The following is an 18,677-nucleotide window of genomic DNA, read 5'->3' as shown; positions in this document are numbered from 1 at the left end:
GGTTCGACGAATCTTCGAACTTTTCACCAGAATCGACCGGTTCGACTTTGTGGACAGTGTTGCAAGACCTTAATACAAGCATGTCTAGCTTTGGAGAACTTTTTTTTATGCAAGGGTTATTTTATTTTGTGAACAGTTGCAATTAAAAAAAAGCCAATTCTAATCACCGAAGAAATTAATAACTCAATTTTTTGTACTGTATTAACGCAATGAAACCAATCAGCGCTGCCATTAATTCATCTTTTAGCCATCACCATCTAATCCGAAGCCATCTGGCCAGCCTGTCGCGCATGCGCACACGAGTCGAACCTCAATACAAGGTTCGTCGAAATTTCCACTAAAAGTTCGAAAAAGTCGAACCTGGTCGAACTCGAGCCTCCGCCGGTTCGCGACACCCCTAGTGAGAAGTCGAAGGTTCGTCGAACCGGTTTGACCCAGTCGAACCTCAAAAGTTCGACCAAAAAAGTGAAAGCCGTTTACAAATCCCTGTAACGCCGAATTGGAGGGCAGCTCTTGAGGAGGAGGAGTGAAGGGTACTGAGGGGAGGGTAGACCCCTCCTCCTTCTCCTCCTCCTCCCCTCATTCTTTAATATGCTCCGGGAGGGTCACGTGACCTCGGGGGGGTGTCACGTGACTTCGAGGAGGGGGTCACGTGACCTCGGGGAGGCGTGACCTGGGGGTCACGTGACCTTGGGTGTCACATGGGGGTCACCTCAAGGTCCCGTGACCTCCAAGGTGACCCCCACGTGCCCTTGGGGGTCACGTGACCTGGAGGGGTCACGTGACCTCAGAGGGGTCACGTGACCTGGGGGGTCATGTGGGGGTCACCTTGGAGTCACGTGACCTTGAGATGACCTCGGGAGGGGTCACGTGACCTCGGGGGTCACGTGACTTGGGGGTCACGTGACCTTCAAAGGGTCACGTGGGGTCATCTTGGGATCACGTGACCTTGAGATGACCTTGGAAGGGGTCACGTGACCTTGGGGGTCACGTGATCCCAAGATGACCCCACGTGACCCCCAGGGTCACGTGACCTTGGGGGTCACGTGACCTTCAGGGGGTCACGTGGGGTCACGTGACCTTGAGATGACCTTGGGAGGGGCACGTGACCTGGAGGGGTCACGTGACCTTGGGATGACCTTGGTTACGCCGACGCCGACGCCGACGCCGACGCCAACGCCGACGCCGACGGCGACGGCGACGGCGACGCCGACGCCGCTCAAGCCGGGAACGGGCCCCTAAGAGCTGCGCTCTAAAATCTGGTTCGACAAAAGTTCGCGACACCCCTAGTTATGGTATAGGGGTGTCGCGAACTTTTGTCGAACCAGATTTTTTGGTTGAACCTTCGGCCTTCGAACTTTTCACCAGATTCGATCGGTTCGACTTTGTGAACAGTGTGGCCAGACCTTGATACAAGCATGTCTAGGTTTGGAAAAGTTTTTTTTCATTAAGTACAAAACGAGCGTGTTGGCGTTTTTCATGTAAAGGGTTATTAGAGCGCAGCTCTTAGGGGCCCGTTCCCGGCTTGAGCGGCGTCGGCGTCGCCGTCGGCGTAACCAAGGTCATCCCAAGGTCACGTGACCCCTCCAGGTCAGGTGACCCCTCCCAAGTTCATCTCAAGGTCATATGACCCCACGTGACCCCCTGAAGGTCACGTGACCCCCAAAGTCACGTGACCTTGGGGGTCATCTTGGGATCACGTGACCCCTCCCAAGGTCATCTCAAGGTCACGTGACCCCTAGATGACCCCACGTGACCCTTTGAAGGTCACGTGACCCCCAAGGTCACGTAACCCCCAAGTCACGTGACCCCTCTGAGGTCACGTGACCCCCGAGGTTACGTGGTCTCCCCAAGGTCATCTCAAGGTCACGTGACCCCAAGGTGGCCCCCACGTGACGCCCCAGGTCACGTGACCCCTCTGAGGTCACGTGACCCCCGAGGTCACGTGACCCCCTGAGGTCACGTGACCCCCTGAGGTCACGTGGGGGTCACCTTGGGGGTCACGTGACCTTGAGGTGACCCCCATGTGACACCCAAGGTCACGTGACCCCCAGGTCACGCCTCCCCGAGGTCACGTGACCCCCCTCCCCGAAGTCACGTGACCCCTTCCCGGAGCATATCAAAGAATGAGGGGAGGAGGAGGAGGGGTCTACCCTCCCCTCAGTACCCTTCCCTCCTCCTCCTCAAGAGCTGCGCTCCAATTCGGCGTTACAGGGAGTTGTAAACGGCTTTTTTTTATAGTGTGAACAGTCGTGATTAAAAGAAACTCAGTCTAATCACTGAAGAAGTTAATAACTTAATTTTAGTACTGTATTAACTGAAATAGCCAATCAGCGCTGCACTTAATTCTTCTCTTAGCCATTATCATCGAATCCGAAGCCAACTGGCCAGCCTGTCGCGCATGCGCACACGAGTCGAACCTCAATAGAAGGTTCGTCGAACTTTCCACTAAAAGGTCGAAAAAGTCGAACCTGGTCAAACTCGAACCGCGGCCGGTTCGCGACACCCCTAGACAAAACTCAAGCCCCGTCCAGGGCGCTCCTAGTGGGGAATATATAATTTTCATTGATGGGTTCTTTTCAGCTGCAGCAATCAGATTACGTTCGCTCAAGTTTTGCTCCACGGAAAAAGCTTGCGGAATTTGTGAAAGCATTAAATCCTGTCGTATTAATGGCGTAAACATTACTCTCGCGCAATTCGCCACATTTGCTTCCCGACGAGTAGGTGGCGACAACCACTAGGTGGCAGCGAACAACCAGAAAGACTAGAGTTCCTGTATAGCTACCTACGGTAGCAGAGTTGCGCATTCAGCCTCGGCGCGGGGCCGTAGCGCCGGCTTTCCCGCACGAGCTGGATGCTTTGCTCCTCACGTGACTAAATTTGGCGAATAGCGGCGCCGCGCGCGCCGCCGCGCATGGAAAACAGGAGAGGAGGAAAAGGAGGCGGAAAGCAGGGAAACATACGCCGGGGCAAGAGAAACGTCGGCGGAGCGACCGTAAAGGTGGCTTTCTTGCACGCCACCGGATGCTTTTCTCCTCACGTGATGAATCTCGGCGAATAGCGGCATGGCGGCGCGGGGAAAACAAATGCGCAACTCTGGCTCCCGTAGGGAGCCTATAGACCTTTGCAGAAATCGCCTCCTGCGCGCTGCCATCTTCGTCTGCTGGGCTGTGGTACGCCTTCCAAGCATGCGCTGTTGATCTGCTGTGCGGTATATCGGACGCTGCGCATGCGTCCACAGCTCAGTGACTCAGCATTTTTTAAACGCTCGCTTCGTTTGAGACTGCCGCTGGAAAGGTCTATACAGGAACTCTAAGAAAGACTAGAGTGCCTCAATGTTGCTTGCCGGCTGCGCCTTGTTAGAGTGGGGACATCCTTTGGGAGGGCAAGTGCCGCCTTTCCTTGTTTTCTCCATCTCGCTCCCAGCCGCCACCGCCATTTTGCCTCCCCGATCGGCTGCCGATGCACGCGTGGGATCGCTGAACTGACTTGTTCTTTTACAAATGCCGGGTTGCTGCGTGCCGCAGTGTTAGAATCACTCGAGGAATTGGTGGAAGGTGTACGGCGTCCCAACAAACGCCAAACGGAGTCGTCTTTGGCTCGCACAGATAAAGCGCGACGACTGGGAGCCGAGCCGTTTGTCATCTGTGTGCAGCGTGAGTAGCAACTTTGTTTCCTTGCAATCGCCGGGTCTTTTGCCGCACAGTTAAGTGCTAGAAAGTGGTATTTCAGGTCGTGATAAATTATTTCAGATAAAGGCTTCTTCGACTTGGTTCTGCAGTAAAGCGCCGCAAATAACTTCCGCTGATCGTGGTCGAGGAGTGGCAAGTTTCAGTGAGTGTTGCCACTTCTCTTGTGAAAAGTGTGTGTCCGATTATTTTTTCTTTTAATTTTATGTGGATTTTATATTTGTAGATTCTTATCCAGGCATCTATGTGTCCCGAATTTTTTATGGTATTGTTGTGCAGTCCCAAAAAAAAAAATCCATTTTTTTATTAGTTATTTTGGTAAGTGGTGTGTTATCACTTTCTTTGTGGAATCTGAGTTTGGTTGTGTGTGATTGATTTTTTTTTATTTAGTGTGTGTTTTATTTCTGAGTTTTTCTTTATAAGCGTCTGTGAGTCCTGTTTTTTGTATATATCAAGCTGCTGTGTCAAATAAATCCTAGTGTTGTTTGAGATCTCTATGTTTTCTGCCTTTTTTTATTTCCCTTTCTTTGGTCTCGGGCTTTTATCCTCAAATCTTATCCATGTCTAAACAATACTCTAAATTTTAGTTGCAGCCCATCTCTTTGCCCTCAAAATGTCAAGTAAACAAGTGTTGTAATGAATCCTGTACTGAGTGCGCCACCATAACGATCTCCATCCTCTCCACTTTAAACTTGCTTTGTAAGCCTTTTGCATGTTGTAAAATGTTCAATACAACCCTGTTGCAGGTGCTCATACACTGTGTTAAAGAATTACTTTCCATTTGAGAACAGGGGAGCATGTATGTTAATTGCAATGATTTTTCTTATTTTAGTTTTCAATACTATAAACTTATCTAATAGAACATGTTACTCACCTGAAGAGATATATGTAAACTAAACGTGCATTTATTGATTTCTGTCGGCATCAGTGCATTTTAAGGGAAAGGCGAGCAAAAATAGTGTAATAGTAATCAATAAAATATTCTGATTTCTGTCTCCGGAAGGTTTTTTGAGAAAACAGGCCAGCAAACAAAATTTATAGATACCTACCGCGGCCGTTTAGGGGAATGTAGGACAAAACTTGAATCTGTCGGGATTTGTGCGTGTACTTCTGTATGTGCTCTGGTGCCTACAGGGCACCAGCGCACACAAAATAGGCAAGCAACTTTCCTTCTTTTTTTAAAAGGTAAGTTGACAAGGTTTTTAGAACAGCTGCACCAACAGGCGAGAAATGTTTGCTTGTCAAATTACCTTTATACCCTGCAGGACGGCCGCCTGTTCAGTGCTTTTTCTTGCACCAAACGACTCATTTCAGTTTCGTAGCTCTTGGAAGCACAGCGGGTCCAAATATACTCAGAATTCCAGCGATATTGGCATAGTTTTGGTTTCTAAAATTAAATCCTTCCGATTAAAAAAAACGAAAAAAAAAACAACCTCAAAAGGTTTTGACGCGATATCTCGTACTATGGCGTTCTTATTTCAGAAGCTCTGAATGCTAATCCAGAACTTATCAAGATAACAATATCGGCGAATAAGAGGCGATAGAGAACAGAACGCATATGCTAGCGTATCTGCGCCTCGCTCGCCTGATCGCTTTCATTTTCTTCATTCAATGCAAGGCCAAACACGGGTATGTATTGGAGCAGATGATAACGAACATAGTCGGTATCAAATGTACTTGCATAGATCGACCATATTTAAGAACTTGACCACAGTGCCAGCGGCAACCGACAGAACTTTCGCGAGCACTGTTGCTTTATATGCGGACTAAATCGTAATTTTAAATGGAAAATTAAACGCATACTTGACTAAACACGTGACGTTACGTGTCTTGAAGTGGTCACGCTTTATTTCACAGGTGGGGATGCTAGCTCACTAGCTGCGTAGAGAGCTCATAAACGGCTGCATAAGCCTTGTACCACATAGACTCGACGAGCGAACAAGGCAGCAATATTGCGGTTCCGCTGCCAGACGACAGAGTTGCCTCCACTCTAGGACGGCGGAAGCCAGCAACATTGAGACACTGTATGAAATACTCTATTTCCGACTGCTCGATCAAGGTCACGTGGCCTATGGCCGGCGTTTGCAATACGAGCTCCAGGTGACGAACGCGTTGGTCGTCCGCGAGCGTCTCCTCCTTACCGCTAGCTTTCCTCGTAGCCACGCGATAACACCGCGCATGAGCAATTACGAGCAATCTCCGATGGAGGCGTCCGCCTTTAAACTGCAAACGCTCCCCATTGTTTCAGTATGACCTTCTCTACAATCTAGGCTTTCCACGAAGAATAGGCGACAAAGGCGACGCCGCCGGCGTGCTCCTTTCCCATACTGCTGCACGAGGACATGTGCGTTCTCGCAAGTAGCTTTGACAAACCAAAACCAAAACTACGCTGACCTTGAAAACGTAGCACCAACAATGTTTAAGGTTGTTTGTCTTGACGACATGAAGCGACTGCGATGAAGCGATGACAGAAGACTAGGTCGTCCTGTAGGTTTTAGCTGTACTATTTGACTTAATTTAACTGCAAAAAAAGAATCCAGATCTGGTAGTTCTTGTGTTATGCTTTGCTACCTTTTATCAAATTTTCGTGGATGTCAACGCAAGCAAAGAGGGACCAAAACAGGTCGCTTAATGTAGGTCAGCCAACAAGTTAACTGCCCAATCCTAAAGTGTCTCGTCCCGATTCTCAGCGCATTTTTCTAAGATGCTTTCACTCCAAGTTGTTAATCACTCTGTTCAATGACCCATTCACATGCCTCTCGTACCAAGGAGCGGTTCACGTTATGCAACTTTCACGAGTTAAGATAGAGCCCCTGAAACGAGGAAAGGGCACATTCGATGTGGAGTTCATAACTTTTTGCGTGGGTGTACCTGAGCTAACGTTGTTTTTGTACGGCCGCCCGACATTTGTTGTCCGATCTGGTTTACCAGGTACGGCCACCGAATAACCGAAGACTGGCGGTTAATTGGCCACCTTCCGGGACTCTTTCGCTCGCGCGTTGCAGATACGAAACTGTTCATACTATCGTGATCATCCTGGATTCCCATATGACAGGTCTTCAAATCGGACTTCGGCGCCCAAATCGAACTCGTCATTTATGGCTATCACAAAAGCCGAGATGCGCTCCGGTTGACATACTCAAAATACGCTGCGTCGAAACCCTGCTGCCGTGACCGTTGTTAAACTTTGTTGATAAGAAGTTTGAAGGCAGTGTTCGAACGGTGTTTTAGGAGTGCAGTAATACGTGTTAGTCAAGCTTTAAACCCCTGTCATAATAAGCATGTTTGATAAGGTTCCGTAGAGTTCACGTAGTTTATTTAAACTTCAGCGAGTTATGTGTAAGAACACAACAATTTATGAGGAATGAATGACAAAACAAGTGGGCATCAAACGGCATTAAATCAGCACGTTTGCATCACGAAGAGAAAACTTGCCTTTTTCCAGTTCTACGTTTGCTACCCACAAGAATGAAAACGTCTGGAAAATGTTTTTTTAATTTGAAATATGCATCCTGTATTGAACCGAATGAGTTGATAGAAGTTATAATAAAAAACTGCGTTAACTTAACAAAATAGAGTTTATTGAAACGTTTCGCCTCCCAGGTGGCAGGCATGGTCCGCACACAAAAAAGCAATGCGAGTGTACAAGCAATAGGAGGTGCAACTCATGGCTCCTTACTGTACTAATGGTGCCTCCCGCAAAGGAAACGAAACGTTTAATTAAACTGTTAATTTTGGTAAGCCAAACCGTTTTAAATTTTACTTTCACCACATGTTCGCGCGGTTTCTGAAGTATTGTTTGCATCAACCAAACTAATTACCTACTGATTCGGACCATTGTGAACTACGCGTGCATAAAAGAGGGTAAAAGCTGGATTACAAGCATTTAACAAAAAAAAAAAAAAATTACGACTTCGGAAGTAATTTATTCTCAGCGTGTTTTGTGTTCATTATTCCTTTTTATTTGGCAAGTTTTAACATAAATATTTACTTGTATCTAATGTACTGGCAAATAACGCTGTCGTCTAGGCGGTGCAAGGCCGTGAATTATTCAAGGTGTGTTATTCGAGCTGAACAACCTTCGACGTAAATGAGCGAAGCGTTCATTCCACTCTCCCGCCTTTGAACGGGTGCGGGCATCTCTGAGGGGTGTTGTGTCGAGACTCGAGAGCGCGTGCGCCCTTGAGCGGAACCGGTTGGAGTTGCTATCATCACCAAAACGCTTAACGGCGTTTGTTTCGTGTTGCGCCAAGGCAAAGTGCGACGATGCCGGTCAGGGAAACAGCGGTTGCCGCTGCGGTGTTAGCAACCATAACTACGCTGTTTCATGAGGTGGCTTCCGGACCCTCGTGTCAGGACAGGGATTACCTGTCTGCCTGTAGCGAAGACTGCGACAAATACAAATTCTACACCTGCGTCAACTTCAACAAAGTGGGCGACTTCTACCACTACGTGCAGCGTGCCCTCAAGTATCCCAACCTGTGGTTCATCTTGGAGGACAGCCAGCTGGACTACTACCCAGGCGGCACCTTCGCGGACGGCGACGTGAGCGGCATTGAGCTGCGGAACGCGCGGGCGCACAGCTTCGCCCAGTTCGAGACCGGGCCCAACCCGTTCCTGGGGATTGAGGACTCGCTCCAGTTCATTGTGTTCAGGGACGGCAGCACGCTTCCGGACTCCTGGACAATGCTCGGCCGGCTCAAGAAGCTTGAAAAGCTCGAGTTCTGGAACATGAAGCACCTCGAGCTCACTCGCGATTTCAACGACCTTCCGCAGAGTATGACTCATGTCTATATCCACAACTCGACCATCGGCTACATCGACGAGAACTGGCTGTCCTCGCTGAAGAATCTCGAACGCGTCATCGTGCAGAAATGCAACCTAAAGAAATTTTTGAGATCGATGCTGCCGCTGCCTGCTCCGAAGCTACATTACCTCGAGCTTGAGTAAGTACTTCGAGTAAATACTCAGAAGTAGTCAAAATTTCTAGTGGGGAGGTGACAATGCGTCCGATTTTGCTAATGAGAAGACACCAGACATAAGATTACTTGCGGGAGCTTTTTCTTTTGTGCTAAGTCCAGTACGCTAGTAGATAGTTTTAAAAAATCGCGTTATTTTATAATTAATGCAATCGAGGCTGTGCCCTACGATTGTGAAGCCTGCTCTGATGCACCTGTCAGGAGCAGCGTATGGGTTACAAAACGATACTGTAAACACACACAGTTCAGCCTTCTGATGATTTCAGTAGTTAATTCCGATTTTGTGTTAAGAATTTCCGGTCTTCAATATGGTCACACTAAACTATTTTTCTTAGTTTCACAGCTATATTTCTTCTGTCAAACTGCCTTGTTGGCTACTTAAAAAAAAAGAAATGACTCCCCAAAACACAGAAAACGTACCCATTGAAAAGCTGGATTACTTTCCCACAATCTTCCTAAGTTTGATTTCCACCCGCTTGTTTTGATCTCGTGTCCAGCATTGGAGAGGTGTGCGGTCGTGTCATTACACTACAAAAACGTTTGAGTTCATCTCCCAGCAGAACAAGTCGACAGCCAATCAGGGCGAAGAAATATGTTAATGTGGAAATTCAGCACACGATTGGATATGAAAACTTTGATGCATGCAGGAAGAATCAGCAAGTGAAACGCTGTCCCTGTACACATCGCATCTTCTCATATCGTAGCGACCTTCACCATTGGCTGGGATCCTTCTGTGATTCGCCCTGATTTGCTGTCTACGTGTTCTGCAGTAACATACTTTCTTGTAGCGTACTTCGTAATGCAGGTGAAAGATCCCAAGTTAGCAATCGGACAACACTGGCCACATTTTTCATTTAAAAGCAAAGGCGTCAGACACCATTTCGGGACAAACTGACTTCCTACTCGTTCTAGGCCCCAGTATGCGTTATAAGTGCCCTCACATCTGAGCCGCTGAAACTTCATTACGGTCGGCCTGAACTTTCGTAACTCTCTGAAAAATGTTAAGGACAAAAAGACAATGATCTCATTCACCCGGTGTGTCGACCGCACGAGCCACGATCAGGTGTCGGGATGATACTTAATGTGCTATTCCGTTCGTCGTGTTCGCACGGCTATTATATGTTCAAAAAAGAAGACATTTTCCAAGAAATGTTTACCGCATGCGCTCGCTTTCATCAAACAGCTGCGAAAGTTCTAATTATGTTCGGCTGGCGAAAGTGGCGGAAGCTTTGTGGAAAGATGTGTTACATTTTCTGCCTACCCCGCGTCTTACGTGTTGCCATACCTTTTTTTAAATGAGGTCCTACGTTGTTACGGGTTACGCAGTCTTCTTAGAAAAGAAGGCTGGTCTTTTCTAGGTTTTTGTAGATAACCTTAGGAGCAAATCCGATACAATCACTATGCAGTCGTGCGGTGTTATTACCAACCTACGTGCCAACAGTTCTTTCTCGCTTCCGTCGCTTCGGTCGCAAAAATTGCACTTCTGCATGGATGATATTTTTTTCTTTCTAAAATTTAAGGTGGAATAAAAAAGAGACTCTGAAATAAATAAGAGATAGTTTTTGGCTTGTTCGCGCGGAGTCAGTCGATGGTCGTTTGCGTTCATTTATTTATTTAATCCGACCCAACCAAGTGTGAAGTGTGCGCCAGCTGCTAGGTGCAAAAATATAAACAGTAGGAACAGGCCTATTACTTTTGTCTTGAGATGGCGCCGGGTCAATTACAGAATCTTGAAGTCAGAAGGAACTAAAAAGCTGATGTTCGTTCAGAGCTGCTCTTCAGCGTAGCGCTCCATACCAGCATGGAGCAGGCTCACGCAACTGGAACATTGAAATATTTCTATTTAAGGAACTCTGCGTTTGCTACCATGTAGTGAAATAGTCTTTTAGCAAATTGTACAATTTATGGCGTTGAATGATTCTTGTTTACTTTATCCTTATTATTCGGAGGGGCAGGGCAATAGACTAAATTCCATAATAATAACCAAGAGCCAGGGAGCACGGACAAGGGAAGAAGACGACGACAGTAATCCATGTATCCTCTCGCCCTCTTTTCTGTTGGTGTTTTCATCTCCCTTAACGCACGGTTTTGGGGTCAAAAGTTTAGTTTCTACCACAAAAATAACAATTATGTTCTGGGAGCATTCTTGAAATGAAAGACAGCGGAGACGGCAAGCTTGGCGTATTTTTTTCCCACGTTATTGACCATTGGAATAGCCGAAGCGGACACTGAAGTTTCTCCCGCAGGTCGGGAATTGCTTCTTGGTCCGCTCGCTATTTTCTCATTTTTAAAATAAAAACAAAACTAACACTCTTTTCTGATATTTTTAAATAGATTTTCTTAGGTTTGAGGAATGAAATAGAATAGTTTATTTTTCAATAATTAAAATAAACAAGTGTCGAACTCTGATGATTTTTTGCAAAGCTTTGCAAGTTTTTACGTGTGACTTATCTCGAATATTTGAAATACCTTGACATCACCAGAAAGCTCAAATCTAGCTATTTTCAACGAATACAAATTGAATATTATCTAAACGAAATAAAATTGTTACATAAATTTGAATGAGCGAACGTTTCAGAAATCTAGCAAATTGGAACTCGATTTCCCAAAAACATACCTTTATTTGCTTCGTTTTTATTAGTCGCAAGGCGTAATAGTGGTTTAGTAAAATATAAGTATAATAAATAGTAATAATTGTTTATATGAGCGCAATTGAAGCGTTCACCTTGTCCGATGTGCGTTGGAAAGTTGTAAGCTTTGTTGCGTAGTAAATACTTTCTAATACGCATCCCTTACTGTATCACTTTTTTAATGTTACGAGTTAATTAAAGTCTATTTATTAGGTAATTATCTGTACCACGTTACCATATTGACCAAAATGCTACCATGCAGGACGCCTTTACAACGAACAAATGACATGATTCAAGCTTGAATTGCGGACGTACAAACAAAACGCAATACTATTTTTGTTTATATTTGCTAATAAACTTACGATTCTACTTCGTTTTCATTAAAACTCAAAGCCAATTTTAAAAAAAAGTTTCTTTAATTAGTTTCGAATTTGCTGATTTTTGTTAACCATTCGTTCCTTCAAATGTATGTAACATATTTTTTAAACATATATGACAGATTTGTATTCAATAAAAATAGCTAAAATTGGCATTTCCGAAGATGTCAAAATCATTATAAAATCTTCAATTCATCACATTAAAAATTACAAACTTGGCCACATCATAATTAAAGGGTCACAACGTGTTTTCTTCCAGCTGCCGCAATCGCATGTCTGACCTCTCGCTGCTTCGTAACTTCTCGAAATTCTGCACTAGGAGACACTCTTAAAATGGATTTCTTACGCATTATGAATAAAACAAAATTGTAATTTTTTAAAGTAGTTTTTTTTTCAGAACGGTCAAACTATGTTCCTTCGATAATTTTCGGTATAGTCTGGAAACTTTTCAAGTTTGAACCATTTAAAATATTTTAATTGCCTTGATATCATCGGTAACCTAAAGATTTCCCTTTTTATTGAATGCAATTTCAATATGAGATGTTAAAAATAAAAGGTTATAAAACTTTGAACAAAGGAATGTTTCAAAAACCCAGCAAATTCAAAGCGATTTCTAAAATTAAAAAGCTTTTATTTCCGTTAGGTATTATTGGTAGCATTGTATAACTGTGGTTTGTCTACAAAGAAAAACTGAAAAATTAGTATTTTGCTTGTATGCCCTGTTAGACCTTGAATCCTGTCAGTTGTTCCTTGAGACTACGTCCTGCCTGACAAAGATGCTCTTCTAGCCAACATTGAGGCGTAGTAAACTTAATTACATATCATTGATAGTTTAATTAAGACGTTACTTCAAACGATAGTGGAGTTGTGCGTAATGCAGAATAAAAAATGTTTTATTACGCAACGAAGCTTGCCTTTTACAACGTACATCTGACAAGAGTCAAGCTTTAATTGCGGTCAAATAAACAAAATACTATATAATATACTTGTATTTTCCTATAAACCAAAATTGTAACTTGCTACTAATAAATAAATCAAATAAAAAGTTAAGTTTTTGAGCAAATCGAGTTTGAATATGCTCGATTTCCGAAACGCTCGTTCATTCAAGTGAATGTCAAAGAGACAATGTCAATGAGACAATGTCAATGAGACAATGTCAATGAGACAATGTCAAAGAGACAATGTCAATGAGACGTCGTCCTGTCTATTTTCTGTCTCTTCTACGCTTTGATGCTTCTTCTCTATCCCAGTCTCAGGTTATTTTAACATGGTTAATATTCACCAGCTCGCCTGCACCCTTACGATTTTCTCAATGTCAAAGAGTTTATTATGTAACGAAAAAAATATTAAATCTGTATTAACTGTATAAAAACTGAAAAAAAAAAAAATAAACATAGGGGTGGACAGAACAACACCGAGAGAGGTGCTGTTTTGTCCGTCCGTATGTTATTATTTCTGTTTTTATTTAACTTCACCAACGCGCTCCCGTCGAACTATGTATTAACCGAAAAGAGTTAAATTTGAACTTTCCTGCGTTGTCACGATTATTACAATATCCGAAATAGGTGACGCGTCGAAACTCGCCAACCTTTACTGAAAATTATCAGGGGAGGACAGTTAAACATTTCTTTAAAACTATTTCAAACTTTTTTTATATAAAAAATCTATTTTGAGAGTGTCACAACAAATTTTTTTTTTATTTTAAAAAATGAAACAAAAAAGAAAGAAAAAAGATAATGAGAAGTCAAACTCGCAATTTCCGACCTGTGGGAGAAATGTCAGTTTTCGCCTCGACCATTTCAATGGGCAACTACGCACCTACAAAAAAAAAAGATTAATCAAGCTTGCCGCTTGCGCCGTCTTTCATTTCAAGAGTACCTGCAGCTTTTTTTATGCCGCCGGAATGTTGACTTTTCAAGAATGCTCCCAGAAGAGATAATTTTATGGTCAAAATAAAGGAGTGGACCTCAAAAGCGTGTTTGAATTGAGACGAAAAGATACGGCGAGCAAGTGTTCCAAAATGTGCCTTTGGCGCTTTAGAACCCAACGAGGAACACGCCAATCAGAGGTCAACACAGAAAACGGACAGGGAACACGCGATGGCGATGCAGCCAAGCGCGCTCCGTCATCCCTAGAGCTCGGGGGAAACAAATGCAGTAGGTGCACATTGAGCAGACAAACTTGGACGCTCTACGGTGTTCGAGTCAAAATCGTTCGGGGGCGTCGTATTGCTTTACTGTGTTCCACTCTGCCCTGAGAACCTCCTTTCGGAATAACGAGTATAAGGCTCGGGGTTTCTTAAAAATGTCCCTGTTTGTGTATTTGCATTTATACCACGGAAAGAGAATGCCGTCAACGTTCCTCGTGTTTTTGGAAGGCACGCGGAAGCAGCTCACGGCGGCAAAGCGGCAGCCGTGTTACGCGTCCCACAAGCGTGCTCGTGCCGCAGCGGTAGGGGGTGGTCGTTGCCGTCGCGGTGACGCAGGCATGACCAACGCACATTGCGGAAATGTCCGAACAACTAATAACCGAGCAGAACAAGACACGGAACAATAACCAATACGGCTTGCAAGTTCGTCTGCTTTTTGAGGAGTCCAGGTCAAAATGTCCATCGAGTCAAAATGTCCAATATTGGACGTTTTGGCTCTATGAACATTTCGGCTGTATGTGCCCAGTGTTTGGAGCTAGATGCCGAAAAGGGGGGGGGGGGGGGAGCTCAGAAAAAAGTGATAAACGTCTTAAAAAGTGTGAGCGATTTGAAAGAACAAAAAATTTAGCAATACAAAGATGATCACGAACATCTGGTCCCACGAATCACTCACCCCACGCTAATGAATTCGCAGTATACAATTCTAAATTTCGAAAATTCGTTGTAGAAATGCTGCAAATTTATTGCTCTTAAAGATCTAATTCAGAGTATGCCCACGTCTCTGTTTGTCGCTAGGTCGAGATTGAAGGGACCATGAAATGATTTTTAAACTTCTTCCTCCTTAGCTCGAATCGTCAACTCAAAAGCGAAATGAGAAATCACGTGATCGTGACGAGCTTGGACACCGGAGGCGATGTCTCCAAGCTTCCACCGTGCTTTTTAAGCACGCCATCAAACTTGTCATTTTCAAATGACAAACAAATGACGTCACGGCACTCCTTGACCACGAACGCGAATTCCAATATTTGTCGACGGGTGGATTGTTGACGTGCGCATTCGTCCGAGTGACGCAAGGCTCATGCCCAATGCGTGAGCTGGGTTTGGGGGACGTTTTTGGGCCCTGCCCGTGCATCACAGTGAAAAGGCAGAAAGATTTTGAACTAAAGGAAGTCCGAAATAGCCCGCTATATTTTAACATTGTCGTACCGAAAAAAAGGCTTTAGGTTTTGCATGCTTGTGTTAGTTTTATTTTGGTGCACTAAACGATGTCCGATTAGTAAGATCCTAATCTATGCCAACCGAAAATTCATTTCATGGTCCCGTCAAGATAAAGCGCTCTCTTCTGAAAATTTCAACTCCGGTATCGAACTGCTGGAGTTACGTTCTGGCAAGTATTAATTATGTTAGTGCTAAAAAAAAAAAAGGTTTTTATCCGCTCCTAACAGCATAGCTATTTGGAGTACCATTGGTTTAATATGACTAAAAAATGCTACGCGATAACTACGTTTTGTTAGTTAGTTAAAATAATGTAAAGAAGTGAAGACGAAGATTAAAAAAAAAAATAATAAAACTCGAGAATACTTTTTTGGGCTCCAAAAGACGAGCAACAAGTTTCTCACCCCTGTACTAATTTTGAAATTTGGAACATTAATGCGCTCGCTCAGGCTAAAAGTGAACGAGCTGCGCATGATGACGTTTGTAGCAGAAACCTTAAAGGGATAATACAACAAAATTTCGGCGCTAATTTTTTTGTCTATATGTGTTCAAAAAAGCAGTATCACATGGAACATACCAATACCTTGTTAAAAAAAGTCTCGAAAAGGACTTTTAAAACGAATTAAACGATTAGCGAAGAGCACCTGGTGGATGTCGCTAACGCCTCGTTTCTAATGCTCGTCTAAGAACCTTGACAGCTCGTGACGGAGGTTGTCTCGTCTCCGGCCACGACGAGAGAAAGGGGGAAGGAGGAACTCCCCTCTCCCCGATAATCCTTTTTGTGTGTCGCAGAAGTCGCTATTGTCCCCCTAAAAGATTATAGAAGATTAAAGCGTCACTAAAAATTCGTACAAAAGCAGCCGCTTCGGTGGCTGGAACGACTAGGCTATCCTCTCGACGTCAGCCTCGCCGTAGCTTTGCTCGTCTTGAGACGACCTACGTCACGATTACGTTGGATGTCACGTGCTCTAAGCTGGGCCTTCTCCCAGCGCTTGCCAGAGTGGGCCGTTTATAACGAAAAATACAGCCACCAGGCTCAAATACAAACGTGCCATTGTCGTTTACGGATATTGTGGATCATATTCAACCTATGTTTGAACACGACGGGAATATTTCAAATTTCGTTGAAGTATCCCTTTAAAATAGATCGTTATAACAAATGACACATTGTGGCCTGAAGCAACGCTGCACTTCACGACACTACAAGGTCCCCGGACACAACAGAGTACAATAAACTTAAACTTGAACCTCCTGAGTACTGTAGCGGGCGGGTTCGAGCCGAGGCGGCCGACGTGATGGCCAGAGCCGAGGGCCGCGGAGGAAAGAGTGACACAGCTGACGCTCCGAGTGCTCGGACGGAAACGCCCCCGTTTATTCATGCACACCCTTTTTACGTACACCCTAGAGGGCGCCCCGTAGCTCACTGCGCCTACACGCCCTTTACATCCCCCCTTTAGGGAAAACAAATGAGAGTCACACTTAGCTCCCAAAAAAACATAATGAACGACCTAAGCCACATGGTGCGCTACAAGTTCAGCCGCACCGGTGGCCTAACGCAACGTCCAGACCTAGTGCGCACACCCGACGCAGATAGTCTTGAGGGAGCAGAAGGGGTCCCTGTGGCGATGCAACTGGTAGAGAACTAGCTGCCCTGGGAGTGGGACTGCTGCACGCAGGCTCTGGGCGAAGTGGAGACCGTGGTGGACCTTGGGATTCCTGCGGCCCTGGACCAGAGCTGCTAATGTCGCAACCACCCGTTGATGGAGACTGCTGCAGTACCAGATGTCTTCGGTTCGGGACGAGGGCACCTGCATCCGTCTGGACAACGTAGGAGCGTGGACGCTGTACTAGGCTAAGGACTGTGCCAGCATAATAGACCCTTTCCGGAATTCAGTGCCCACTGGTGACTTAAATGGCAGTTTAACTTTTACCGTACTAATGGCGGCAATAAACTTGTGGTCTGCTGTATTTTATGCGGCACCGTCACCTTCACAAGTCAACGGTAAACGAGAACGTGCGCTTCAGTGTGCAGTTTTTTTGCAATCTCTTTCAGTGTCGATGGCGAAAAGGATGCAACTAGTCAGAACGAAGCGTAAACTCACAGAAACGCCCGGATAAAGTTCTATACATCCAGGGGCTTTGAAAACGAGTGTGTGCACTAACAGATTGATTGGGCCCGAGTTAGAAATGGACGCTTACGCAGATCTTGCGTCGGATTCCTGCTTCACGTCGCGCTAACGTCTAGAATATATATTCCTCGAAGCATCTGCTTAGAAGCATCTTCAACCTCTTCCTTCATCAGTAAACAGAAGGCCGCCATTAGTGTAGCACATATGCCAATTTTTCGGATGATGATAGTGATCAAAGTGGCAGGACTGAATTCCGGAAAGGGCCTATTTGCATCGCGTATCCACACTCTATCCCCCTCCCCCAGGGGACCCAAAGCATGCGCAGCATGTTGGCGGTTGAAATCCTGACGCTGGCGACGTCGCTGGGCAGTGTCGCGCCTGTGGAAATCTGCCGCGACAGGCGATCCGGGAACCAACATGGCGGTTGGGACCAGTGTTGCGGAGTTGCCACTCCGGAGTTGGAATGATTCCGCAATCATTCCGCATTTTCGCGACCCCGGAATGGAATGGGAATGGAATGGCGGTACGGTGAGGGGAATGGAATTTGAATGAAATTGGGGGGGGGGGGGGGGGGGGGGTGCCTTTTGCTTGGAATAGAATGGGAATGGAATGGGCACAATGTTTTTTTGTTTTGTTTTTAGTGTTTACGGTCAGCTAAACCGAGCCAGTCAGCGAGTCAATTGCTCAGAAATAAAATGGGCATTAAACTGCTAGCCCGCGTGGAGCCCTAACAGATTTATACGCCAAATAGATGCAATACAAAAAAACAAACGTCAAAGCAAAGAGCAAAGGGGAAAAGGGGGGTAACGTGGCAGCTTTCACAGACGCGCAGGCGTCGGGCTTCGATGGCGTTACACGAGAGCGAAACAAGAAACCAAGCACCAAGCAAAAGAAAATGGAGCGGCAAAGAAAGAAACCGCTATCTACAACTCATCGCCCTTCTTGTCATGCTTTTTTTTGCTGTTGTTGCGACGGTTTGTAGAATGCACGCGCGCGCACAGATTGAGATCCGGGAGCGGAAGCCACTAATTTATAACTCGCAGAGCTCTGATAACTCGTTGACTCGGGCGCCGTCGAGAGATGATCAGGTATTGTTTTCTTATCGTTCGAGGCGCGTTGTTTAGCAGGCAGCCAACCCTGCTGCCTTCCACGTTCATTCGTGCGCACTCCTTTGAAGTGCGAAATGTGGGTTTGCTTCGGCATTAAAACCCCAAAGCGAGATTCGCTTTCCTCTTCTCTTGCGCTTTGCTCCGAAACTTGTAGTTTTTTTTTTTTTTGTGCTGCATTTGTAGTGTGAGTCCGCCTCTTACTTAGTCTTTGTTCCGATGCTTGTTTTCTGTATTATATGTTTTAGTGGTTGGGGTTACAAGCAAGCTAGCGGATTCCCGCTCATTTCCTTTGACTTTAGTCTCTGCATACTTCGTTTCACCTTGCGATGGACCGCTGTGGACAGTATACGAGCCACCCTAGGCAATCCAGCACCGTGAGCGGGACTGCAGGGTCACGCGA

The 18,677-nt window shown here is 45.4% G+C and overlaps 2 protein-coding genes across 2 annotated transcripts in view; one reads left to right on the top strand and one right to left on the bottom strand.

The window, feature by feature from the left end:
* The first annotated feature begins 7,955 nt into the window (after positions 1–7,955).
* Positions 7,956–18,677, top strand: part of LOC121047831 (protein slit-like) — a 91,232-nt gene continuing 80,510 nt past the window's right edge. Inside the window, exon 1 of the mRNA XM_042294495.1 lies at positions 7,956–8,635. Within this exon, the coding sequence (XP_042150429.1) occupies positions 7,956–8,635 (680 nt within the window). The remainder of the gene's footprint in view (positions 8,636–18,677) is intronic.
* Positions 16,573–17,587, bottom strand: LOC121047842. Its single transcript, XM_040503461.1, has 2 exons — positions 17,433–17,587; positions 16,573–16,918 (listed from the first exon to the last, which is right to left on the bottom strand). The coding sequence occupies exons 1-2, from the start codon at positions 17,585–17,587 to the stop codon at positions 16,573–16,575; spliced, it is 501 nt and encodes a 166-aa protein (XP_040359395.1).

This window comes from Ixodes scapularis, unplaced genomic scaffold, assembly GCF_016920785.2.
Source record: "Ixodes scapularis isolate PalLabHiFi unplaced genomic scaffold, ASM1692078v2 PGA_scaffold0__279_contigs__length_252992795, whole genome shotgun sequence".
Taxonomy (NCBI): Eukaryota; Metazoa; Arthropoda; class Arachnida; order Ixodida; family Ixodidae; genus Ixodes; species Ixodes scapularis.
Note: the sequence above shows the minus strand (reverse complement) of the source record. Positions and strands in the feature narration are given on the sequence as shown.